The sequence below is a fragment of the Coloeus monedula genome (genome assembly GCF_965178545.1).
Source record: "Coloeus monedula genome assembly, chromosome: 2".
Taxonomy (NCBI): domain Eukaryota; kingdom Metazoa; phylum Chordata; class Aves; order Passeriformes; family Corvidae; genus Coloeus; species Coloeus monedula.
The window spans coordinates 15,699,698-15,725,740 of record NC_138782.1 but is presented as its reverse complement, the minus strand read 5'-3'; the positions used below and the strand labels follow the sequence as shown (position 1 = coordinate 15,725,740).

The 26,043-nt window shown below is 39.0% G+C and overlaps 1 protein-coding gene across 2 annotated transcripts in view; it reads left to right on the top strand.

Annotated features, from left to right (window-relative positions):
• Positions 1–24,509, top strand: part of WDR26 (WD repeat domain 26) — a 31,496-nt gene extending 6,987 nt beyond the window's left edge. Inside the window, exons 4-15 of one of the 2 annotated variants that reach the window (XR_014227357.1) lie at positions 1,955–2,091; positions 2,675–2,772; positions 3,568–3,724; positions 8,191–8,329; positions 11,823–11,963; positions 13,268–13,387; positions 14,141–14,286; positions 14,808–14,886; positions 15,469–15,598; positions 18,238–18,423; positions 19,221–19,384; positions 19,815–24,509. Coding sequence is in view for 1 of the 2 variants with exons in the window: in XM_082302905.1 (XP_082159031.1) it covers positions 1,955–2,091; positions 2,675–2,772; positions 3,568–3,724; positions 8,191–8,329; positions 11,823–11,963; positions 13,268–13,387; positions 14,141–14,286; positions 14,808–14,886; positions 15,469–15,598; positions 18,238–18,423; positions 19,815–19,840 (1,359 nt within the window). In the remaining variant the exon portion in view is untranslated. The remainder of the gene's footprint in view (positions 1–1,954; positions 2,092–2,674; positions 2,773–3,567; positions 3,725–8,190; positions 8,330–11,822; positions 11,964–13,267; positions 13,388–14,140; positions 14,287–14,807; positions 14,887–15,468; positions 15,599–18,237; positions 18,424–19,220; positions 19,385–19,814) is intronic. The other variant, XM_082302905.1, reaches the window with a different exon arrangement.
• Positions 24,510–26,043: the final 1,534 nt, after the last annotated feature.

Genomic DNA, 26,043 nt, shown 5'->3' with positions numbered 1-26,043 from the left:
GATGTTATAAACCCTATGTTATAGGGGTTTTCTGCTCTTTTTACTTTTTCCTCTAACAAAATGAAATTTATGTGCCAAGTCCTAAAAGTAAGGAGGGAGAAAAGGTAGGCCATCACATTTAATGGAAATATGATATAAATTTAATAAATATTGTATGCTGTGAGTGGAGAAGGAAAACAGGGAGGAATTTCAGTTTTTATTACGAACTGGAAATATCAGGCTATTTTTAATCTGGTGGTGATCATCAGTGTGAGGTGACTAAGAGCAGTGAAATACAGTGTGTGTCTGCTACCTGGGCATCTCCATGTATTCTAGAGAGCATGTGCACAGCTGGGGGAGGAAGCTCTTATCCCTCCTGCTGCTGGTATATAAGCAAACAGCGTGAGGTCTGCTGGCCTGCTGCATGCAGCCAACCACTGGGCTTGTAAATAATTGGGATATCTTTCATTTGGTTTTTCACATGTCAGAACATTGAAAAAAGTTCTCACCTGGAAGATGTGTACAGTAATGGTCTAATAATTCCAAATTCAAATAAACTAAAGAACTGGATTTGGAGTGCAATACAGGTTTGCCTGTCAGATACAGGACAGCAGAGCACTACAGACAAGTTTGAACATAAATCATCTGTACTGTGTCATGTTTTATGCTTCACAGAGCTGTGTGGTAAGTTAGTAGCACTGTATGTGGAAACTTCATTCTTTTGAAGAACTAAGTGTCTCTGGAAATGAAAATGCTTTATATTTTAACTTTGGATTTAACATCTACTAAGCCTTGAACTTTTATGTGAGCTTAAATAGGACAGGAACATCTTAAACTTCCCGATTATTAAGGAGGCTGGCAGTGTGTTTGAAACTAAGTAAACATTGACCAAATATGAGCATGAAAATAGTGAGGTTCCTGAGGTCTGATGAAAGCAAAGGAAACTGGTGATTGAACTGGTGGTGTATTCATTAGGAAAGCAAATGTAATTTGCTACACTTTATCTCCAGTCTGTTTCTCACCAGTATGTCTCAGCACGTACATTTTCCTCTTTAACCTGGTGAGTTTTGTGGACCAAAACCACTGTTTCTGTCTGATAACTGCTAGCAGTAGAATATGTTTACAAACACAGGATAGTTGGTTTCACCTAGAAACAACCAAACTGTGTTTCTACTAAATTAGAATTAGAAATTTCTAGGACTTCTAGTTTTTTTTAAAATAGTAACTTAATGCCGAATTTCCCTTTTTTTTTTAATCCACAGATATTTGTTGTTAGAATAGCAGGCTTTCTATTTATTTTTAAAAGAAGAAAACAACCAAAAACTGTACAAGTGAAAGGAGCACTATGAAATAACAGCACTTAATTCAGAGTGTTGAAGTGACTCCTAAATATAGGAACCAGTATTTTTTTTGTAATCCTGAAAACAACACCCAAGGAAAACAAGTTAATATGGAACTACAAAGAAAACCCCACAACCTCAGGCAGTGTCAGTTTGTTACTGTTATATGTTATGCAGCTATGCAAACAATCTGTGTCAACTCCTATGTAAGCAGTGTGAGAACTTGTTGTCCTGTTGTGTTCTGTGCTGTCATGCAGACTTAAATATGTGAATAGCTGATTTGGGGCCCTTTCCTTGATAGAATATTGCACTGGAAAGCCTGTCTAATGCAGGGTTTGAAGAATGATGACTAAAGAGCAGGTGAAAATGGGACCCGTCGCAGGGGGGATCTGGGGAATGAGATAGAAACATACTTGGAGCCCCATCAGGCAGGGAGGAAATTGAAATTCATGGATAGCTTGATTGCTGCAATGTTGTTGAAAACCCAACAAAAGAAATTGAGTAATGAAACGTTACTTAGAGCTGTATTTCTGAAGGGCATAGTAGAATGGTTTCTACTGTTCTGTTTAGGCTCAAACGTTTTCTGAAACTTCAGTCAACCTTTTTCCCCTGACTGCTGCTTTCTGTCATGTCAGAGGATGAAGTTTTTGCTGCTGCAGCAGAAGTACCTGGAATACCTGGAGGATGGCAAGGTCCTGGAGGCACTTCAGGTTCTACGCTGTGAACTGACGCCTCTGAAATATAATACAGAACGCATTCATGTCCTCAGTGGGTAAGTGTTTGGACTTTAAGAGCTCTTGCAGAGAAGGTTTTTAAGGAATTTTGTAGCTTTTGATAGCTGATGTTGTGAACACTCAAACTGTATTAAAGCTACTATGCTGGTGATTAATAAGCTGTAGTGAGATGTGATAAAATGCTGAATAAAGAATACTGTTCAGTAGACAGTGTTCTGTTTCAGATGCCTGAAAACAACCTGATGATGATTTACTTTAATACTACTAGAACCCAAATTAATACATATGTACATATGTATGGTCATCTGATCTTGAGAATTATTAGCCAGTTACTTTATAATGGAATTAAGTGAGTAATCTGGTTTGTTCTTAGCTGAAAATAAGACATTTCTACCTTCCTAAAATTGCTTGTGTTTTATTTTCTTTGGGCAGTTTGCAGACATTTGTTCAGAAGACGTGTGTGTGTGTGAAATAGTTCCTTGCCTTTTTCCCTATTGCTCTCAAGTTTAAGTCACCTGTTCCCAGTTCATTAAAAACGTTATGATCTGTATCATGCTTAGAAGTGAAAAGAATGATTCCAAAAAGACTTGGTCTGTTGGTGTATGTGCACTTTTGAAACAGGTACCTGATGTGTAGCCATGCAGAAGACTTGCGTGCAAAAGCAGAGTGGGAAGGGAAAGGAACAGCTTCCAGATCTAAACTTTTGGACAAACTCCAGAGTAAGATGTTCTAGTGCTTAGAATTTCTTCTCATGTCTGTTAAATCCAGTATAACTTACATATCTCAGGGAATTGACTCTGTTTGCTGGTTGGTGGGGTTTTTTTTATTTCTTGATTCATGGGGGTGCCTTTACCCTTTGGTCTTCTGTACCTAACCCTTTGCTGTCTCTGATAAACTGTTTGTAATAAGAACTGTTATTTCTTGGCTCTGCTGCATGCAGCAGTGATATACCTTGGTGATTAAATGTGTGGTTTAGGGAGGGGTGGGTGGTGTGTTATAAATGCCAGCTGCAGTGAGTGGTGGAAACTAAGTGTGGCCTATAACCACTAGTGATACTGGTACTGGTGGTGTTATAATTTGCTCTGAACTATGGTTTCTCCTCTCTCTTGTGGCTGTTGTAATACTATGTACCAGAGTTGCAAAACCCATGGTATTCTTTATTTTCATAGTGCTAATAGACAATTCCTTAAATGAACACAGCTGGTACTGTTGTTTTACAACATTATAGATTTTGTTAAATACTGAGTTTTGAGTTAGCTTGTGTAAATGGTGCTTGTTGGCCAGGACAACATGCTCTATAACAACAAATACCTTTGCATACAGCTCTGCTTTCCAGAAGTTCATGCTTTTATAATTCCAGGTGTATAGCTGTAAATTTGACAAGCTGTGTGCTATTATTTACTAAGGTCTCTTCCAAAACCACTCAAATCAAGGTATGCTCTCACTTGTAACTTGCTTTTGATAAGTCTTTTTTTTCTTCATTTGTTTGTTTTTTCTTACTAACTCCTCTGAAGCCTACCTACCCCCATCAGTGATGCTTCCTCCGAGGCGTTTACAGAACCTGCTGCGCCAGGCTGTGGAACTCCAACGGGACCGGTGCCTATATCACAACACAAAACTAGACAGCAATCTAGATTCTGTCTCGCTGCTAATAGATCACGTTTGTAGTAGGTAAGAAACCTTCCTGGCTTCTGAGATGGGCAACAGGATCTTTTCTTAGGGTTTTAAAATAATCTGATTGTTAGGAGAAGCGTGAAAACTATTCTGAGTTGGTTTAACAGGATTTTACTGGGAAAAAGCAGTTTGCGCTAAATGAGCAGTGGAGGTGGGGAGTAAAGAAGGTGTGTCGAGATTTTGGTAGCTGGATGTGGGGTAATGGGATCAGACTGAAGCTTTAAAATTTTAATCAGATTGGTATGAAAAGAAGATACTGCTATGCTAATCTTTAGCCACTTATTTCTTGTCATTTTGGACAGCCGGTCTCTATTCGTCAACACAGGCTTGCTGTGTTTTTTCACTGGAGAATCAGTAGTGTGTTGCTTATCCAGACTCTGTCTTCAAGGTTACTGGAATGCAGAAAGCCTACTGAACCATGCTTCTATGACCTCAGCTTTCAGTTGTAACTTTTAATAGTGGACACAGGTGCTTTTAGACACAAAGGTTAAAACAGAGGAGAAATGTGCAATGGATGCTTCTGATTTACATCAAATATAATATGAATAATATAAAGAACTAAGGTAGTAAGAATTGAGTGTCTCTTATACCTTTGTATTGGCTCTTTAGACTGTCTGGATAACTTTTTTTGGTAACGACATCGATGCTGCTTCTGACCCTTCAAAATGCAATACTCTAATAGACATGAAACAGGAAGATGTTTTTAGCAAATGGCTGACTTGAGCAGTTTTTCCTCATTCAGCAAAACTTGGCTAAGGACCTAAAAACCCAGTGTAGCTTCTATGGAAAACTGCTGTGCTCTGCATGCTGGATTAAGGGAATGAGGGCTAGAACATAAGGGCTGTATGGGACATTGTATATATTTGTCCATGTAACAGGCTAACACTTGGGCTTACATGGGAATTGTTTTTATGTTAAGGTTAGCTCACTGGAGGAAGTTAATTAAGAACTGATAAACTTGATTATAGAAACTTTCTGAACTCAGCTGTTTTGACTTGTATTCTTGAGTTACTTGGAATCAGTTTTTAAAGATGCAGACTTCCACAGTACTTCACTGTAGCCATCTTAAAGTTTTAAAATTACTATCTTTGGCACTTTATGTATTCAAGTAACCTTTTAGCTTACAATTTTGCTGCACTGCATTGTTTCAGCAGCTGCATGTGTATGCAGACATTTGACTGTTGCCCACTTTAAGAGCTGTTAGAAATGATCATATACTGATATTGTGGCTTCTGTCCTTCAGAAGAGTCTTAAAATCAGACTAAGAGATTTAACCTTTAAACAAGTCCACAAGTAGTGTTGGATGTTGTGCAACAAGTTTGATATTACTAATCAAACCCCAAGGAGCATTCAAGATCACTGTGAAGAGCATGATTTGCTGAAGTCAGGCTACATAGAGCCAGATATAAAAGGTACTACATGCAACAAACCTGGGTTTGAATTTCCCCTATCTGAATCTATTTGACATAAAAGTTTGGCCACAGTTTATGGTTTTGGTTTGTTGGTTCCTTTTTTCCACTAAAGTAGTACTTCCTAAACTTGCATATTCCATGTGTATATATGTACATAGATACGCAGTGCTAAAAAACCCCAACAGCAACGCCTGCCCCCGCAAAAAAGTACCCAAAAATTCACATGAAAAGAAAGGCTTCCATTCTGTCCTTGTCCTGTTGTACCTGTCTGTAGCAGGGGTCTGGGATCAGTTTGTGGTGTGCTGTATGGGCTGCCATGCTTGGGCATGCTGAGGTGAGTTAGACAGTGGAAGCCAAATTTTGATCAAGGTGACAGAAGTAACAGTAGTCTAATAGCTTAGACAGTTCAAGTCCTGTACTACTTAAATGATGGAACATTGATAAGTTTCCCTTTTTTAGCTGGAACCAATCTGTTTTGGACTTGAGGCAATATTTTGGTTAAGCATGCTTGAATTGAATTGATGCTCTTGGGGATGATGATTTTTGGTTTTGAGAGCCATTGGCCTAGCTGGGTGTATTGGGGCTTTTTGGTGGGGTTTTTTTGTGTTTTGTTGAGGAATAAATCTTTCATTGTATGTACAGGGAATAAAAAAGGTAGCTATTTAGCGTTTTACTCTATAATTTTGAACTTGTCTAAATACAGCAACAGGAAGCTTTATTGGATGCTTTATTTCAGTATGTGAATGGCATAATTCAGGTGTTTAGTGCTGAACAGAATAATTTCTAATGAAATGCTTCAAAAAAGATAAAAACCTTTGAGCTTCAGTAATGTCTAATTACCAAAACCAGAAGCTGTTAAGACAGCTGGTTCTGGTTTCTTGTTTCAAGACTGCTTCTATTTCCTTCCACAGCCAGGTTGTTTAATGTAGCTTTGCTCTCTGTGAGGTCAAACATGTTGGGTTCTGTGTTTCACAGTTAAGTTAGTTTTGTGGGAGCACCCTGATCAGACTGGGTTATGATTAGCATAATTCAGTATTGGGATGTGTCTGCAGCAGCTCTATCAACTGTGTGTCACCCCTTCTAGGAGCCTAAAGGCATCTTACTATGAAAACTGTGTGCTCCAGCATTATCCTGCTTGCTTTTCATGTCTGCAGAACCTTGGCTGCTTTTCTTAAGCTTTAATATGGAAGAGCTGTTGTTCCATAGAGTATTATTTTGAGATGAAATAGGGTTTCCTGGGATACAGTGTGCTCCTTGTACTTTGTGTGAGTTATGGATGCAGCATCACCTGCTAGGGCGAGTTGCTGCTCTGAGTAAAAATGTTAACTCGTGACAATATGGCTAAATAATAATGAAACCCTGCTCCTGTAGGTGCACATGTCTGTGTAAGGGCTTGCCTGCTTCCCTTTAGACTTCAAGGAAAACAAGGTTGTCTTTCATGGGTGGGGCTTTTTACCTTGGGTTCAGTGTTCTTCCAGGGGCAACCAGGCAGTTCTTGGTCAGCTGAAAGCAGGAGCAGAACACACTTGTGTTTCTCTATAAACAAGTAAGTATAGACATACCCAAGGAAGCGAATTACAGATATGTATATATATATGTACATTTTATCCTCTAAAACAGGACAGGAAATGAGACTATGGTTGTTCAGTGCTGCTTGATAGTCTTTAAGCACAGTCTAGGAAGCTCTTCTAGTAAAAGAAAACAGACTGAAAAGGTACAGACGCTGTGTGAAGCAGAACTTTTTCTAGCTTCAGGCAAGAAGTAGTTTTTTAGGTGTCTGGCTGTCACTAAACTGTATTTGTAAACATGAATGTGAAGGAAGTAAGTTTCTTGCTTAAATTATTGGGGGGGTTGTTTAAATTTTTTCGTTTTTATTTCCTTTCCTTTAGTCTGTTGGGTGTGTTGTATTTTTGTTGTTTTTTTGGTTGGTTTTTTTAAAGCCAGTTTATCTCCAGGGATGCATACAACTGTACATTCAAGGGCCCTGTAATTCCCTTTGTACCACTGTCCCATCAGAGTTGTGTTGCCCTGTTGCACTGGGTGCTGTAAAAGTTCAGCCTAAGACTAAACCACTTCAGGATCTCTGCAGTTAAAGAAAAAATGTCTGTGGTTAGAGTCTATCTTCTAGTGCATCTGAACAATGAACTTGTACTTCTTGCAGTATTACTTCAAAAAGAGACATCTGCTGTAAAAGCCTACATTTATTTTATCTTAGCTCTGAAATTCTTATTTGAGAGCTTGTAGGCAAGATCTAAATCAAATAAAACTTGTCTCCAGTTCTCACCTAATTTAATATTTTGAGTGTTAGCTTTTTCTCATTGTGTAACTAGAATATTAAATATTGGCTCTAGAGGAATGTTTGAATCTTCTTCAGTAGTTTATTGTGTAATATTTTGTTTGATAAACACCACATTTTACAAAATAGTGTAGATTTCGGGAGGGAGAAGTGTTCAAGGTGAAAGATCAATGGTGTCTTGCTAGTTATGCAATATCTAAGATATTGTGTGTGGTACCCTGCAAAGAAGGTGAAAAACGACAAAACAAAGGCAAAGAAACATCTAATTTATTGCAGGGTCACAAACAGGAAAAAGCTTTTATGTAAGAATCATTTGTTAGGAAAATATAGCTAAGTGAGTTAGATACCTACAAAAACCTCAGGAGTTAAAACACTGCACTTATGGTTCAGAGAGACCTATAGTATTTTCGATACGTCAGAAAATTAGGTAGTAATAAACTGCTACACTCCTGATGAGGCCAGTTTTATTCCAAGTTACATGAAACCTAACAAATTATGTGAGTATATAAAATAAGAACAGTTCTATGTTCTTATGGTTCATTATGACGGCTTGATGGTGTGAGCTTGTTGCCAGATAAGACATTTCATTCTGTACTTATTTGAAGCAGCTGTTAATAGAGGAGTTTTCCAAGTTGTCTGGTCATGCATTTAAATAAGGTTTTTGTTTGATTAGGTTTTTTTTTTTTAGTAGCTTGATTTTAAAAAATCTTATTGCTTTCTTACTAATCTGCGAATGCATCCCTTTGTTTTCCCAGGAAACAGTTCCCATGCTATACCCAGCAGATCCTAACGGAGCACTGTAATGAAGTGTGGTTCTGTAAATTCTCCAACGACGGCACTAAATTAGCAACAGGATCTAAGGACACAACTGTTATTATATGGCAGGTTGATCCAGTAAGTGTGCAAAGTGTGAAAACATGCATGAAAACAAGTGTGACAACTTGTCTTTTCCTTCCCTCTCAGCTTTTTCCTGCTAGGATGGTATGATTCTTGTATGACAGGCTGACATGGACTGTAGCCCACTTACATCCCATTCCCTGGGATATAAAAGTCTTGTAAGTCTTGTAGCTGTAGGATATTTCATACATCTTTCCTACACATATCTATTAGTGTATAAATAAGGAGGTTGATTGATGAATCCAAGCCTGTTTTGACTCGTAGAAGTGATTATGAAAGTATGTCCGTACATGTCCTAACAGTTGAAGACTGTGAATAGACTTGAACACACACACACACACATCTGAAGTTGCTAATGCTTGTGAAACACTATCAAAAATAAGATCCTTGTGGTTTTTTTAACCACACAGCTGCAGGCTGATATGTAAGGTGGAAAATGAAAGGTTTTTGCAGCTCCATCCTGGTGTTTGGTAGGATTTGAGAGCTGAGTTTAGTTTCTTCCGCTTCGGGTTAGGAAGCTGTTAATCTGAGTCCCTTTTGCTATTAAAATAATGGGAGGACTTAAAACCCTGTTCCATGTGCACAGTTGTTATGTAGCCCCAGAACTAACAGCAGGAACCATGGCTTTTTCAGGCATAAGAACTGCTGTGGTTTATGTGTTGCTGGGGCCTGTGTGGTCTGGGCCAAGAGCTGCACAGCAGCAAAGCTGACTTCTGTTATTTAGTTTGGAAATCATCTGTATGTTGTTCGTTGGTTTTGTTGGGGTTTCTTTTAACAGACAGAGTAATTTAGGTAAATTAAGGATCAAATGTTTTTTGCTGTTAATTTGTCGCTTGACTGTAGATGCACATCTTCCTTTTATATTGATGGGTTTTAATACCACACATCTTGATTAGCACATCTTAAAGTGAATTGTTAGCTACTACCTACTTAGTAAAACCAGATAAATGTTTTGTGAGTGTTCAGGTTAACCCTTTTGAGCAAGGGTTGCTAAAGAATAAAAATCTCTTAAAAAAAGTGGGAAAGCAGTTTTGTAGAGCTTTATTGGTTTCTCTTTTTTTGGATGCTTTAAAAAAAATTGCAACCCTTTAAAGCAGGTGGATACTTAAATAGCATTAGGCCACATCAAGTGATTGATTTTCGTATTTGCCAGAACATGCTTCTCACGTTTCCTGTAGAGTTGACAATGTCTTTTGACCCGTAAATTTAATTTGATTTTCAAGGCTTTAGGTATACAGAATTATTCTAATCTGTTTGCATAAACTACGTGGAAACATCAATCCAACAATGTCTGGGCAAGTGATGGGAGAGCACTGTTTTAAATGAACAGTGTTTGATTTTTACAGACACACTTCGTGTGTGAGAATCTTTCATTTCTCCCTGTCCAAGCTCCTCTTGGAACTGCAATGATGCTGCTGCAGTGTGTTTTCCTAGTTTCATACCTTGAATTTCTTATTTCTTTTCTAAGACCCAGCTACATGTCTAGACTGTCTTAACCTATGCTTCTGTTGTCATCTTCGTGGGCTAATTTCAAAGTTCTAATGCAGACTCAGCAGCATTAAATAGTGTCTTGAGTTGACTAGGTTTGTGTGGGATGCATTATTTGACTGTCAGGAAGTGTGGCAGAAGCTCTGTGGAGCACAAAGGATAAGCACTCTCTGTGCATCACCTTGTCTAACAGGCATCTTCTTTGTTAAGAGTTCTCCTTTAACTGGCTCCTTACAAAAATCCCTTCTGCGTTTTCTGAAAACCATTGACAGGTTTTTGGCATTTCAGCCAAGGAGCTCAGCTACTGCAGACTTGAGTTGATGCCTGAATAGTTGCTTGTCATACACAACAAAAATTTGGAAAGCTATATGTAAAGCACAGAAGTGCTGAGATTTCTTTCGGTGGTGGGTGGGAGGCAGGTTGACTACATTTGGGGATGTTTGCCTGAAATACCACTGACTGCTGTTTTAGAGCATGGTATAGCACCTTTATGGTATTTGGAGGGAAGTATTAGAGCAGTATGGAAGATAGTAACAGCCACAGAGTTCTATCATTAGAAGAGGAATATCTTATGTATCTTGTTTCTCATGAGTTTCAAATATGCTGAAGTGACAGGCTGCTTTAATCCTGTTGTAAAAAGAAATGTATCTGTTCCAGACAAGCCCCAGGATGTGAGATGATGTCAGACATGACTCAGTTTTCTTAAAAATGACTTTAGCTACAGACACAGCAGTGTCTAATGCAGTCCAGGAATAATGATTAGAATGGAAAAGGGGTCTTGAGGAGATCCGTTGGTTTGCCCTTCTTTCTCTGCACTCTGAAGATTATTCTTAGCTCACTTTCTTTTGAGGAATTTACTTTTTCTAGCCAGCAGAACCCCCAGGGCTGCAGGCTGGCCAAGAGTCACCAAAGCTCTCACAGCTGATCCCAGGAAACAATCCGTCATGTCACTCTTCCTCTGGTCTTTCTCTTTAGAATCAAGAAGTGCTCTGTTGTTTAATACTGGGGGAAAAAAAAAAAAAGAAGAAAGAGAGAAGGGACAATTAGAGAAATCAAGCTATATTTTCCAATTAGTGACTCTTTTTGAAAAGAAGTTGGAGATGTAAGCATCTGCCATGCATGGAAAAAACTGAGGGTGGGTGGAGGGAGCACAACTTGATTGCCCTTTCCAAGAGGCTTCAAAATAATTATTGTCAGTGTCTTAACAAGCTCTGATCTACTTGTGTATATGTATGCTGTTACCAAGAGTCAGTGCTAATGCTGTACTGAAGCATGTTTCTGTATTTAGGAAGCCAGTGTGTGGTTGTTTCACAGTATCTAGCTGTACCATTTATTTTTGTAAGCTGCTTGAAAGTCAAGTTCCTCTGACGAGGCAGCAGTAAAACAGTTGTAATATAGAGATGATACAAGGTGCTGCATGTGCCAAGTATGCTTCATTCACTAAATCTGGCAGAAAACAGCTTGCTGTAGGCAACACTTCTGAAATAAGAACACCTCTCAAGGAAGTTTTTAAAAATATCTTTCTGTAAATCTTCCTTGAGCAGCACACACAAGATACACAAGTTTATAAAAATATTGGCACTTCAAGGTTTTTCCTTGTCAGCATCTGTGAAGGTTTTGGTTCTCTGTTTAACCATAACAGGCTTCCAACACGTCTTTACTTTTAAGGAAGTAACTTAATTCTGTAAAATACAGATAATAATAGTATTTTCGTATTCCAGTAGATGTAGAAAGACTTGACACCGCAGAAGTCTTCTGTACTAAAGCAAGTGTAATGTAATGCAAAACTTTGTACACAGTGGTATTTCATGAGTTTTATGTTCAGAATCATGGAAGATTAGAACAAAAATACCTATGAGTGTTCTTGTTTTGAAGGTTGAAACTTAGGAGCTTTTATTTTCTGGCTCTGTTAACTGGCAAACCTGTCATGCTGTGGATGGACACTGTGGAAATGTGGTGGGAGTTCATTTGCATTGTCTCAAGAGCACCTCTCTTGTTGCAGGACACTCACCAGCTAAAACTGCTTAAGACGTTAGAAGGTCACGCATATGGGGTCTCCTACATTGCCTGGAGTCCAGATGACAACTACCTTGTTGCCTGTGGCCCAGATGATTGTTCTGAGCTTTGGCTCTGGAATGTACAAGTAAGTGGTGGCTAAGAGTGAAAAATAAAACTTTGTGGTCAGCCTGCTGCTTTTGTTTCAATATCTGAATACTTCAGGTGTGAAAGAAGTAATTGATGCAAACTTGTGCCAAGGTGGGAGTGTAAAGAAGAGATGCTGATTTCGCTGCCCTCCTCTCAGCTTGAAAAAATAATTATGGCAGCCTTTAAATTCTCTTTGCACTTTGGACAGAACTGAAATTGGAGTTCAAGTCTAAGTGTCTGGGATTGTGCAGCAATTCGGATGTATGTGTTTACTGTTCATTTCTGAGAAGGGATGGCATAAATGCACAGGACCTCAGAGAGCTCTTGAAGAGAAGGGGACAGCAAATGAATCAAGAGAAGCAGAGGACAGAATTATCAAAGGGAAGCAGTTGCTCATTGATGATTTTAACAAATAGCAAAAGTAAAAGATGAAAACTATTTTACTTCATGTAACCCTCCCAGTCATGTTAGTGAAGGATCCGGAGAGGCTTAAATTTATGATTTCAGAACTTAATCTTTCTGTCAGGCACTAGGGCATTTTGCCATTTCCTCCATGAACTTGAAAATCACTTTCTGCTGTTGAATTTTATGGCCACTTGAGTTGATACAAAAGCTTCCCTTGCCTCAGTTGGGAGCTGTATAGACTTCCTTGTGCTGCCTTGGACTCTGAACTAATTTAGTTTCCTAAAACAAAAACATTGCCTTTCTTCACCCTTGGAACACTTTTCTTCTGTTTAATTAACTAAATTGGCTCAGTGAAGAGCACTACTGACAATGCCACTCACTGGTGTTCTGTCTTGTGAAACGGTGGCTTTATATGCTGGGATGAAAGCTAAATTTGGCATGGAGAACTTCAGTTCAAGGAGGAAAACATTCTAATGACTGATATTCCTAACTTCTTACTAAAATGTATTTTGTCACTTCTTCTAGTCTTTTCCTTCCTCCTTTATTTCAGTGTTTTGGGTTTTTTTCATTGATAGTGCTTGTCACTTTCTTGGCTTGTTCATATAACTTCTTTTCATTTCACTCTTTACTCAAAATCTTTCAGTTGTCTGACACAGCAGCTATTCCATCTCTCTTGATTTGAGAGACAAAAGAAATTATCCCAAATCAAGTCCAGATTCGCTGGAGATGCTAAAGTAGTTCTGCCTTTTTATTGCATTATTCTTAAATGTGTTGCTTTTTAATAAACGTGTTGAAATATATACACTTCCAAACACTTTTCACATCAGATAAAATTACCAGTGTGTTTTTGGGAAAGGGTTCTGCTATAAGGCCTTGCTGCCTTTGTTTATTTTCCAGACTGGGGAGCTGAGGACAAAGATGAGCCAGTCTCATGAAGACAGTTTAACAAGTGTTGCCTGGAATCCTGATGGGAAGCGTTTTGTAACAGGAGGGCAGCGTGGACAGTTCTATCAGTGTGTAAGTTCTCTGCATCTGCCTCATTGTAAGCAAAGCAAGAAATAAAAGTTTGGTCGATGCTTTTTCAGGTGTTTTGTGTGTGTGTACACTAAAGCTTCTTATCCTTTGTGATTCAAAGAAGCAATACATTAATGCAAGTATTTCAGCAGCACTTCTGTACGGAGCAGTTTGAAGCGTTTGAGCATCTTTGGTCTGCCTCAAGGAGGATTTGTGGTCTGGAATTTTTTTCTTGGCTGCTCCAGAAAATACGCTAATAAAAAGCAGTACATTTGTCCACAAGTGGTTTTATTCCACAGAGTTTTGACTACATCTTTATTAGTTTTTGCATGCTGCCTTTGCTTAGTGAAAACAGGAATTTGAAACCCTCATTACTTGACTGGCATTGGTTTGGGGTGGTGGTCCACAGTCTCACCATATTCTTGATTATTTTTTCAACTGGTTCCTGGAATAATAATGTAGTATGCAAGCCTCACTGTGAAGGTCATATCAGTGATGGGGTGCAGATGGCACGTGTCACACACAAGAAAGTAAGTGACAGAAGGGTTTCTCTCCTCTCCAGGGCAGATTTCTATAAAAGCCCTCAGTTAAGACAATCAACTCCTAATTCATTAAGCCCTCCCCTGTAGAGGGTAAGATAGCTTTCTGTAGCAATTGTCTGAATAGGAAGTGAAGAATATTTCTATTTGTGTCATAGCTCCTCAGAAACCTGAGACTAATGGTTCAATGTTTGTTGTTTTTTTTCCTTCTGCTCAGGATTTAGATGGTAATCTCCTTGACTCCTGGGAAGGGGTGAGAGTACAATGCCTTTGGTGCTTGAGTGATGGGAAAACTGTTCTAGCCTCAGACACGCACCAGCGAATTCGGGGTTATAACTTTGAGGATCTCACAGACAGGAACATGTAACTACCTCTTTTTTTGGTTCTGAATTCCTGCTTCTTAGTGTTGGAAGAAAATTGAGGAGGATTTGGGGGACAGGATGGGAAATCGCTTAGTGCTCTCAATATTAAAAGAAGACAAGGATAACATGGGACAAGAATTAGTGAGCAAGTTTCAGCAAGCAGTATTAGATCAAGTATTAGAAAGAACTTCCTAAGAACTGGAGTAGGTTTCTGGTGGATGTTTTGGCATTTCTATCATCACAAGTGCTTGTGATGGGGTCCTCCCAATTCCTGTGTTCTTTTAGTAGATCTGCCTTGAATTTAGGAGTTCAAGTTGAGGTCTGAAGTCCCTTTTAGTCTTGGTATTTGGCATAAGTATAAGGAACTATTGCAGACTGGGCTTGTATTGATGTATAGAGTCATACCTAATTTCAAATTCAGAACTGTTTTTCCCTGATCATACTGCAGAGACAGCACATGCCTTTTGTTTTGGTGTTGCATTATTATCTGGTTATCTTGACACTTGTGTCTTATCATTTCAGAGTACAAGAGGATCACCCTATTATGTCGTTTACTATTTCAAAAAATGGCCGTTTAGCTTTGTTAAATGTAGCAACTCAGGTGAGTTGGGGATGTTGGAAGGAAATGGAAATAAATCTGCTTGCAACTGCTACCTGTTTCTAAATATTTAGATGAGAGTTGGAATGTTAGATATTAACTAGTTGTATATTGTGTGATATGAAGGCCTTAATATTCTGAAATACAGCATGGAATTCTCTGGCAAGAAGGCAATCTTATTCTTGAGACCTGATTTTTTTCTTTTTTGACTGATTTATAGTGAAGAGTTTTATATTGTGAAATATCTACTATTAAATGTTATTATCTGGCTGTTGCATTGGGGAGCCAGGTACAGCAAGAACTGTGGCAGGTTAACATGCCTGGGGGCATGAGAATTAGATTTTATTTATCTATTTCTGCTTTTGAAACCTTGGGTAAGAATAAGTGTTTTCAGAGAGGAAGGGACCAAAGGCCGAAAGTTTAGTTTAGTAATTTGATACATCTTTAGTCTTTTCACCTCCTCACAGTACTGAGGTTGGCTCTAAAGTTACTGTACTTCCATGTGTATTTTTTTTCATTGTTCAGAAGAATGCCATTAATAACGTTCGATGATAAAATAACATTCTTTATATTTCTTATTTCCAGGGAGTTCACTTATGGGACTTACAAGACAGAGTTTTAGTGAGAAAGTATCAAGGTGTTACACAAGGATTTTACACAATTCACTCGTGTTTTGGAGGTCATAATGAAGATTTCATTGCGAGTGGCAGTGAAGGTAACACCATTCTCCTTTGTGCAGAAAACTGGAACGCGGTGTCCTTCCTATACGTTCATTTTATAGATGACAGTTGCTAACAACAACATGATAAAAAGAAGCCAACTGGTTCATGAAATAAATTTGAGGCGTGCTGAGATTGTGGCATACTTCAAGAAGTAATTGTGGGCTGGCAGAAAGCATCTTCTGAGAGGATGGCAGAGGTAGAACGCATTAATGACTCCTTTGTGTTCCTCCTCTAAAGCAAAAGCATCTGCACAGTTTTAATTAGAAGTGGGTGGGGTGTTCTTGAGGAGTTTTCTTTTTGTGGTATGATATTTAGACTTCTGGTTTGAATAAAAAGTACTTCTGGGGAATAACAGCTTCATTTGCCTGTTGAAGATACAGGTGTGGTGAGGTTGTTTTAATTTCAGTAGAATCATTTTAATTACAGACAGGAGTCTCAAATTAAGCAGTTGTTGATGTAGTCTGGTAGGGTCTCTTGGTGATTAAAGGCTTTGTGGTTTGTTTTTATTCAGCTGTCTGTGGCAAGAGTAGAAATTTGTTAAAAGCTTGTGTTAAATTGGTTCAGTTCTGTCACTGGTGTAGTGCCATCACCTGCCGTGGAGGTCACTTAAAATTCAAGCTTATGCAGGTCTAAGAATTGCACTTGTAATATGTAAACAGATTACTGTGAGTACTGTGTAACTCACAGTTCTTAGGAAACAAAGTTGGCCAAGGCATTTCCTACTATCCTGTTTTTGGAAAATATAAAATATGTCTAAAATAAAACCAAGTTTCACCCTCTGACTATATCCAGTGGAATATAAACGAAGGACAGCACCTCCAGTCCTCCAATTCAGTGTGAACCTCTTTTCATGGTTGGACAAGATTCTTGGTTTGAGTCCTGAGTGCCTGAAAGTTCAGGATTTGTTTAGCCATAACTATGTGTAGGTGTAGATACTGTAGTGTACCAGTCCTTTTTCCTCCCCAGTTTGTTGACTTTATTGTCTTCATTGTTTAAAAACCACTGTAGTTAAAACTGATGGTTCATTAGATTTGAACTGTCTGAAGCTGGTGCCTCTTTGCAAATGTGGCTACTGAGAAAGACTGTTTCCTAAAACAAGCAAACAAAAATAACAGGTCACATTGTCATAGCCTGTTTTAGAAAGTAATTGATACACATTGTCATAACCTCTTAAAACATGTTGTCAGCTAGGTAGGGGTTTTCCTGACAGTGGCATCCATAGGAAGAAAATGGAGGTGTCTGTCTCAAAGGGGAATTGACTGCTGCCTTGTAGCTATCTTGTTTATTCCAAACCAAAGTACTGCTTTGTGTTTAGGTTTTGGTTCTCTGACAGAGCAGAAGCTTGTGTGTCCAGTGTGTGAATTGTGTTGTTTGGTGAATGGCATGGATGTGTAGTCCCCTTGAAATCCTAAGTGGAATATAAGCACAACCTGAACATTTTCATCAACACAGCCGCATGTGAAGGCGGTACCCTCACATGGGCTGGTTCAGCTCAAGACAAGGGAGTTACCACATGGTTCCATGGGGGTTTTCTAGCAGGGAGGTCAGAGAGCAAGTTTGTTTTATAAGGGGCTGGGAGGAGGACTAGAGGAAGGCCTTCAGAGTGATGTCTATGTCAAATATAGACATCGATTTCAAATATATCAAAATACTTTCATTTGATGTGCTAGACCCTAATACTAGGCTTTTTTGTAATACTAGAAATACATACTTGTCCAGTTTCTGTTGCTCTGTTTGGAATATTCCAGACATTCCTGGAGAGGTAAACCCACAGATTTGTTGCAGGCTGCTGGTCTACAGCTGGGACACCACCACCCACCACCCCCCAATTTATTCTTGAATATGGTTGGTTATAAAGAATGACTCTTCTCTAAACATTGCAGTAGACTGTCTAACCAGTTCACTATTCTATTCCTAGCATGTTGCTAGAAGTAATTAAAAGCTTCCCATCACAAAATAGGATCTAGAGGGTTTATTTGCATCTACTTTAATATGTACAAATAGATATCTTTAAATATCACACAGTAATTAGTTTTAAAAGACTGTAATAGCTCACAATTTGAGCCATTAAGCTTTGCCCTCCCTCATTTGGTCTGTTTGCACTTTCACTGGAGTGTTACAGCTTTTTAGTATTAAGATGTTTTTTATAAAGTATAGAGCTGTGATCTTATCTGGTACTCATCAAAAGGAGGTGGTTATAATTATTCTTAATACTCACAACTTTATAATGCATTTGGTAATCTGCAAATACAATTATTTGAGGGGGGGAAAAAATCTGAAGTCTTCCTTTTGAATAAGATTACAACTCCATACCTGTAACTAAAGAGTAGCTTGGTTTCTCTCTTTAGCCATGTGTTGTCTTATTTGCATTGCAGTCAAATGCTTTTCTTCAAACACCAAGTGTGGTAGACTTGCAGGTGTCAAAAAAGAATGTGTCTCTTAATGGAAGAGCTTTGCCAGTGTTCTTTTGATCACTTGTAAAAGGAAAGCTTTGTTAGTGCTGTTGCACACTCGAGACTCAGGTTTTTGACATGGGTTTTAATGGGAGCTGCTGTGGAAGTGCTGTTGGCCCCACAGATGGGTGTGTGCAGAGCAGTGCTGCTCATGCTGCTTTTCACTGGTTTTTGTTCAGATCACAAAGTGTACATCTGGCACAAGCGCAGCGAGCTGCCCATCGCGGAGCTGACGGGGCACACGCGCACGGTGAACTGCGTGAGCTGGAACCCGCAGATCCCGGCCATGATGGCCAGCGCCTCCGACGACGGCACCGTTAGGATATGGGGACCAGCGCCTTTTGTAGACAGCCAGGATATTGAAGGTAAAAAATGTGTCTTACTAAAAAATGAGTCACTGCTTTGTTTTGTTTTCTCAAGTGTCTGACTGTTGATTTTTATCTGAGTTACTCACTTTGTGGAATAAAAAAGAAAATTGATATTTCCAACATTACTCTGACATGGCCCTGTAGAAAACTGTGGTGTCACTTAGGATTGTATTAACTTATTTATGCAGACTCCTTAAAAATCTTGCCTTCAATGCTTGAGGTTTAGTAACGTATGATGTTATTAAAATTTAAACAGTGCATTCTAACCACACTGTAAATTAAGTAATGGTATTGTAATGCTTACAAAAGGAATCTCCAAAGTCTAGAGAGAGTTTTCCCCAGGAAAATCTATAAAGAACTGAATCTTTACTAACCGTCAGTAACCATATGTGTCATGGGGAGGGAAAGACAATGCTCAGGTTTTGGCTGCCCAAATGCACACAGGTGTTCCCAGCCCTTCTTGCTTCCCCTGGGATTGTTAAGGAGATGACTGCTGGGGAGTTGTTGTACAGTTTATATGCTTCTGTCATTACGTATTCAACCTTGCAGTAAGAATTTACAGGAGACATTAAAATGGTCTATAGCATATCCTGTTGCCACAGGACCTTATGGATGTGACTTCAAGGGGAACCTGGGCAAAGTAATCAAAGAGAAATCCATTAAGTGCTGGTAGATAAGTAAACACTTCTAGTGCAGAATGTCCCAAAGGTAAAAATGGCTGAAAGTTGGAAGGGTATTAGGAGGAAGAATTACCTCTTCTCCCTGCTCCAGTGCTTTGATACATCTGCTTCTAGTCTTGGACTAGGTGGACCAGCCTGGCCAATCTGTTTGTAACACCTGGAATGCACCCATAAGGAGTCAGAGCCTGTCCTCCAGTTGGTACTCATGGCTTTGTTGTTTGGTTTTCCCTAGTGAGCTGCTTGCTCACTCTTTCTTAGTTCCTCCAGAAAATGAACGAGTAAGTGTCATCAAAACCAAACCAACAGCAAATGGATTTCTCACAGCAGTGCTTTTGCAAGAGGTATAAGTGCATGGAATAACACCTAACCACTTAGGAATCCTAAATGGGTGACAAGACAGCTCTGTAATTAGCACACTCCCCTAGAACTTGTATGTAAATGTGTGTTACGTCTTTTTGGACCAGATGCTTTTTGAGTACCCACACTTAACATGCTAAATTAATTTCTAGATTTATATGAACAATTTTATCTAAAATAAATAATTTTAAGCATGGAATTTAGCTACTGTATAAGATCCATTAACTAGTGCGTGTTCAGTTAAAGTTTATGTAACTACACTGTATTAATTACCTTATGATAGAAGTATGAACTGTTGCTAAGATCTTCAAGCTGTGATTTCTTTCTCTCTATGTTTTTGTCTTTGCTCAGAGGAATGCAGTAGCATGGATAGTTGATGGCGAATTTGGAGCAGACGACTTCAGTTTAACTTAATTAGTCGTATTTTAAATGGCTTGGGATTTGGTGCAAACAAACATGATTGATAGCTGGACAGACATGCTCGTCATGAAAAAGAACCATTTCTGAAGCCCGGTTGGGGCCAAACATTTACCACCTTTGCTTCATAGTAACCAGTCGAGATGAAGCACGTCCTTAGAACTTTGTTGGACACCGTGTTGAAATTACCCCCCCATCGGTTGTGAAGAACTGTGCTACATTCAGGCTAACCATTGAACTCAGTATATATATTTTTCCCTCCTGCCTTTTTGTCTGGCAGGCTACTGTTCTTGTTGCTCTTCTGTGTAATGAAGTTTAAATGCTTGTTTGGAACACTTTATTTAACAGTTTAGAAGGCTTGATAGAAAGAGTGCTTTAGTCTGAAGAGTATACATTGGATAGGAAAGTATTTCCTTCTCTTGTTTCTCAAGTCTCTCTCCGCCTTACTTAGCTTGAGATCTTTGCAGCTTGGTTCATGGATTCTAGCCTTGCCCGTTGCGCAGTATATCTATCAATTGAGAGGATAAACCAATGAACTATGTCAAAAGCACTCTCAGTATCACATTTGACAAAAAGTTTTGTACTTTTCACATAGCTCGTTGCCCTGCAAAGGGGTTAACAGCACAATTTTTTAAAAATAAATTATTTATAGGATTAAAATGACTTCATTTGTATACATTTGGAATTAAAACAATGCAAGAAGTGTCGTGAAACATGGTATCACTGATGCTTTTCTGGAGTGTCCTGAGACCCAATCAAAAGCAGTGGCTGGAAGGAGATTTATATAGGCAGTAAAGCTTGTTTCAGATGGAGGCATTCACTGTCCATCTTAACAGATAAACTGTATTAGTTAGGAAAAAAAAGTATTCAGACTGCACCACCAGTCTAAGAGTTTAAACAAGAAGAGGTCTTTTTGGTTTTCTTAATTATATAAATATATGCAACAATGCTGGTGTAAAAGGTAGACTACACTTCGAGGGAAGAATGTGTTGAAAGAGTCCTTTCTTCACAAAGTCAACACTTTGTATAAGTAATTTACGTACAAATCATAATTAAACACTTGTAATATGATGGAAATTTTTTCTTTATTTTATAAACAAGGGTGGACAGATTTTGTTGTTGAGAATACTTTTAAGTTTGCAGATTTAAATGCCTCTCCCAGACCTTGTTGTGTGCTGGTGCTGCGGACATCTTGAGACACCTAGGAATAGTTCCACTAATGTCCCGTGTTAAGAAAAAACAAAGACATTTATAATTTAAATATTTATTCTTTTTGACATAAACGGATGGCCTGGCATCTCTGGGCTTCTGCACTGCACACAAATCCATTACGGGATGGCACTGGATTCCCTTTTGCCACCGTGGGTGGAAGGATAGTGTTGGTACTGCTGCGAAGTAAAGAAGGAGCAGGGAAGGGCATGCCACCAGCAGTCATGTGAGCAGAAGTGTGGACTTCATCCTTTCATGAGATAATGATCTAGTGTCCTTATTAGTCATGTGTGGAAGAAGGGTGGGGGAAGGTTTGCTGGAATTCCTGGGAAGAGAAGTGTAGCCACTTTGATGAATGGGAGTGTGGTGTTTCCCAGAAAAATAAAGTAAAGGTTAGCAGGTTAGATTTTTTTTTTTCCTTTTAGATTCCAGCCATCAGGTGGTGTGTGTTTGTCTTGCCTTGTGTGCAAACATAAGCATGAGCTAAGATTCTGATACTGTGGTTGAGACCAGCCCCGAATCTGACATATGAGTCTTCTAATACCTCCAAAACCAGGTAGGAACTTAATGTTCAGCCTTAAAACTAAGGTGAATGCTTTGGTGGCAATTACTGTTTCACAGCACTGGGAATACATGTGTAAACTTAGATTATAAATCAGTTCCTTCTTTAATCAGTTCTGGAGGAAGCTCTTTATTTCTCTTCTTAGTTCAGACAGTCAGGCCTGTGGCCTTAATGTTGCAGGAAAAGAGACGAGTTCTTGTGGTCAAATTTTAAGTAAGCTAAACCTTGGGGTTTAAGGAAAAATTAATTGCCTAAATTGTAAACAGTAAATTGTAAAAGTGTTTTACATGTTCAAAACATGGTATAACTCATAAGCAATGCCAGTGTGTGAATCTTTGGAAGTTACTCTAGTATTGTCTTATTCTGGAACTTAGGTTTTCAAACCAAACATTGTTTAGGGAGAGAGTAAGGAGAATAATGGTTTTGATGTCTCTTAATGCCTCATACAATGGTCTGTCACTATGTACTCCTGGAAATAAAGTGGGAACTTTAGGCAGGTGGTGAAGGCTGGATCAAATCTCAAGTGTAGATTTAAAGTCTCAGATGCACTTCAGCAGGCATTTTTCATGTGGTGGCCATAACTAACCAGAGTGAGAGTCCTTCCCTGGTACAGCTGTGGGGGGTGTATGGGCTGATGCCTGCTTTCCCCAGCAGTGCAATTAGGAATGTAAAGCTAGGACCTCTGCCAAAACACTGCCCCTCTCTTCTGGACTTGGTTTGTCCCTCTGAAGGACACTTGAGGTATTTAGAAGCTGAGTTAGGGAGAAGCACGTGTTGGATCCCTCTGCCTTAGAGTCCTGGTGCAGCCATGCCACTTAAAGGCAAGCTCCAAGCGGGTGGCACTGCTTCCAGAGTGTCTCAGTGACAGCCTGTGTGTGTCTCATGGGCGATGAGCAGGCAGGGCAGAAAGGTGAGATTAATCTTCATTTTGCCACACTACCTGGTCCCGCAGCAACTGCCACTAGAGATGTAGCAATGACTACCATTCCAACCTGGAGATGAAAGAGCAACCCAAACTATTGCCAACACATTGCATATTGACACTATGTGGATTGAAAAGTACCAATACTTTTTGTGCACAGACAATAAAATGAGACTGGGGTGGGGTGGGGGGATAAAACCCAAATAAGTTTGCTCATTTGCAACACGTTGATTTCCATGTGCTTAAAAATGTTCGTAGTCTGGCGTGTAAGGCTGGAACAAGTACACACCCACAATAAATTACTGTATTTCTAGTCAGCAGGCCCATGGTTTTAGAGAGGAAAATACTGTAAGTGTGTACTCATTTTGTAACTTTCTCTGGACACCTGTAAAATAATTCACAGTAGCCCCAGGCTACTATCAAGGCAGATCTTAAAAAAAATGCTGAAGCATCTTATTATATGAATGTTCTTTAGCTGTTCAGGTAAGTAATTTTCAAGGCACAATGGAACACAAAAGGGAAAATGGTAGCTCTGTTCATGTTTTGGAGGGGAGGGAAGTGGGGGAAATGACACTTTTGTTTTTAAATTCCCTCTGTCTTTTCTAAAGTTCTCCAACTTTAAAGTTAACTTCTCTTTATGATTGGAGCAAAGATGCAAGCTAGAAATCTACCCAGATCTTGCCAGTTACTTCTCAACTTGGCTTCAACCAGGTAATGTTTAATAAAACTCCGTCTGCTTTTGGGAGTTGGTGTCTAGTTGTGTATTTTTACACTGCTAAGTGATGCTCCCACCCAAAATCAGTTGTAAAGGCTTCCTTAGCAGGAAGCCAGGACTTGTACAATTAGCTGTAGCTTGAGGGGATATGTTGTAGATCCAAATGGGGAGGGAGGTAGAGAAAAAAGAATGGACGTAAAAAGCAGGATTTACTGACCAACAAACAAACTACTGTAACTCAAGGGGGAGGAGGAAAAATGCACTTTCAATAGTTTGTCCATATTTTTAGCTACACAATACGCTTGTATCTAATTTCTTTTTGAGACAACTATTAAGAGGAACACCCATCCCATAAATGGCTAGTCCTCCTTTTGCCCTCCTCCTGTCTCTTCCACGTTGGCTTGAGTCCATTTTCAGCTGCCATACTTGATTTTTGAAAACTGCTACTTTTAACAATGTCTAGAAAGCAAAATCATTAACTATGACACTTTTTTTAAACAGGGTGGACTTATTTGAAGTGTGCAGTGTTGAACTACTGCTGCAGTAGCTGCCTCTAGTTGAAATAAACTCTGTAGCCAAGTTTTCTGTCTATTCATCCAGATAATCTGGATTCAGTAAAACATCTGTGAGAGTGTTCCTCCCATCCGGTGTGAGTGTGTGTGCGCATGTGTTCCACGAACAGACAGAGAACCAAATGTTCTAGGTACTTGTCATGTTTTATTACATACTTTAAGTCGTGTGTATGTGAAGTGTCCTTTGACCAGAAGGTTTTGGTTAATATCAGTATATTTTTATAAATTTGAAATTCATTGTGCCCCATCTTTTTTCATGAACATTTTTCATTCTTAGGGTATATGTGCTAGATTTGAAACTTAACATTTTTAGGCACAGATGGAAAAAGTTTATTGGCTCCTTGAAAACATATGGGACAAAATGGATCCTCAAAGCATGTATGTACTTACAAACCAAGCTGTAGAGATCAAGAAAAGAACTTTGTTGTTGATCTCAAGATTTCTAAATTGTCAAGATTTATATGGAGTTGTGGTGGAACTAGTTAACACTTAGAGCTTTTGGTATGTAATGACTATTTGCTATGGACTGATATTAAATGTTTCAAAGGATTGCGTTCTTAAACTTTCTGGATTTTTGTTACTCTCCTCGGATATTATTAAGTAGTTAAAAATTTCTTTGCTATATTACATTAAAAACATAAGAACTTTGGGTCTCGTATTTATTTTCACTTGTTTTACTAATTATTTACAGAACACCGTTTTAACTTTTTTATTTTATAAATGTGTAGTATTTTAAACATATCTTTAAAAATTGTTCAATTGGAACTACATTAACTTCAGATTTGTTTTTATTAGGATTTTTAAAAAAAATACACTTTTTCCATGTTGGTGCACAGCACTTAACAGAAATGTTTGTATTCCCTTTCTTTCAATTCAATAAACAATAAATAACTGGAATGAATAGTTCTTAGTTTCCCTAACTTATATGACTGACTTGGATGTTAATTTCTTGATCATTAATTATAGATTTCTTCTGTAGTATTTCACTTCCTCGCTAGGACAATTAATTTGTGCAGTGCAGCAGCAGCTGAGTCACTCAGTGCTGTGTGCAGCTCTCCAGTCTCTGCTGTCTGGCTCTAATCTACCTCACCCTTGTGTTTGTGCTGCACTTCAGCACTCAGCTTGCCCCTGTCCCAGGCTGTGCTTATCTCACTTGCTGAACATCTGCTCCCTTGAGGCTCCGTGAAATCCATCATTCCTTAATGCTGCAGCTTGCTTGAATACCAGACTCTGGTTGCTGGAGGTGATCTGTGAGTTTTTCTGGGTTTTTTGGTACTTCATATCAAGAAGGTGCTCCTAAAGTACTTGGATCTCCTGCCTTTGTGTTCCCTCCAACTGACCCCACATTCTTGTCCCTCCTCCCTGTGCCTTAAAACAGAAAGTCACCTTTGTCCTGCATTTTTATTCAGCTCTACCTTGTGTTAAAAAGTTGTGCCTGAATCTCCACTCCCCGTAGCTTTTCCAAACTCAAACCTTTTGCTGAAGTGCATTCAATCTTTGAATTCTTTTAACTTATGTATTGATTAGAAGAAGTCTTCACTCCCTCTAGTAGCACCTTTGTATTAACTTTATTCTCTCCCTTACACTTTAGGCAGTATATAGACAATTATGGCTTAAATGCAGCTGCCAAGAGAAGGGATGTGCCTTATTCCTCTCCATGTCCTGCTTTGTGCCACTTCCCTTGGCTGCTGCTATTTGCAGGAGCGTTCTTAGGATGCAGGCCCACTTCAGCCATAAATTATCCACACAGCAGATGAAGTTCCTAACAAACCCAGCCAAAAAGCTCTGCTTCATCTGCTGTCCTGTCTGCCTTTAAATGGGTCAGAAGAGTGCATGAGAAACAGGTATATGAATTCTATAGACCTGTGACATTTCAGCATTTGTAAGATTTAAGTCCTGTGGGTTTGTTTGGTTTTTTTTTTTTTCTAATTTTTTTTGGGTTTTTGTTTGTTTTTTTTAAATCATTCAGATTATTTCAAAGAAATTCCACAAGGAAGCAGAGAGTGTTTCTTAATTAGCTAAAATCCAAGCTCTGCCTGTGGAGAGCCCTTCCTTACAGCTTGCCCTGTGCTCTCTGGTCACCTTGCTTGTCTTGCACGTGCCAAGGCTGTCACCTCATCCCAGAAGGATGGCAGTGCCAGTTGTCTCCTCACTTTAAAAGACCTGTAATGCTCTGAAGGGTA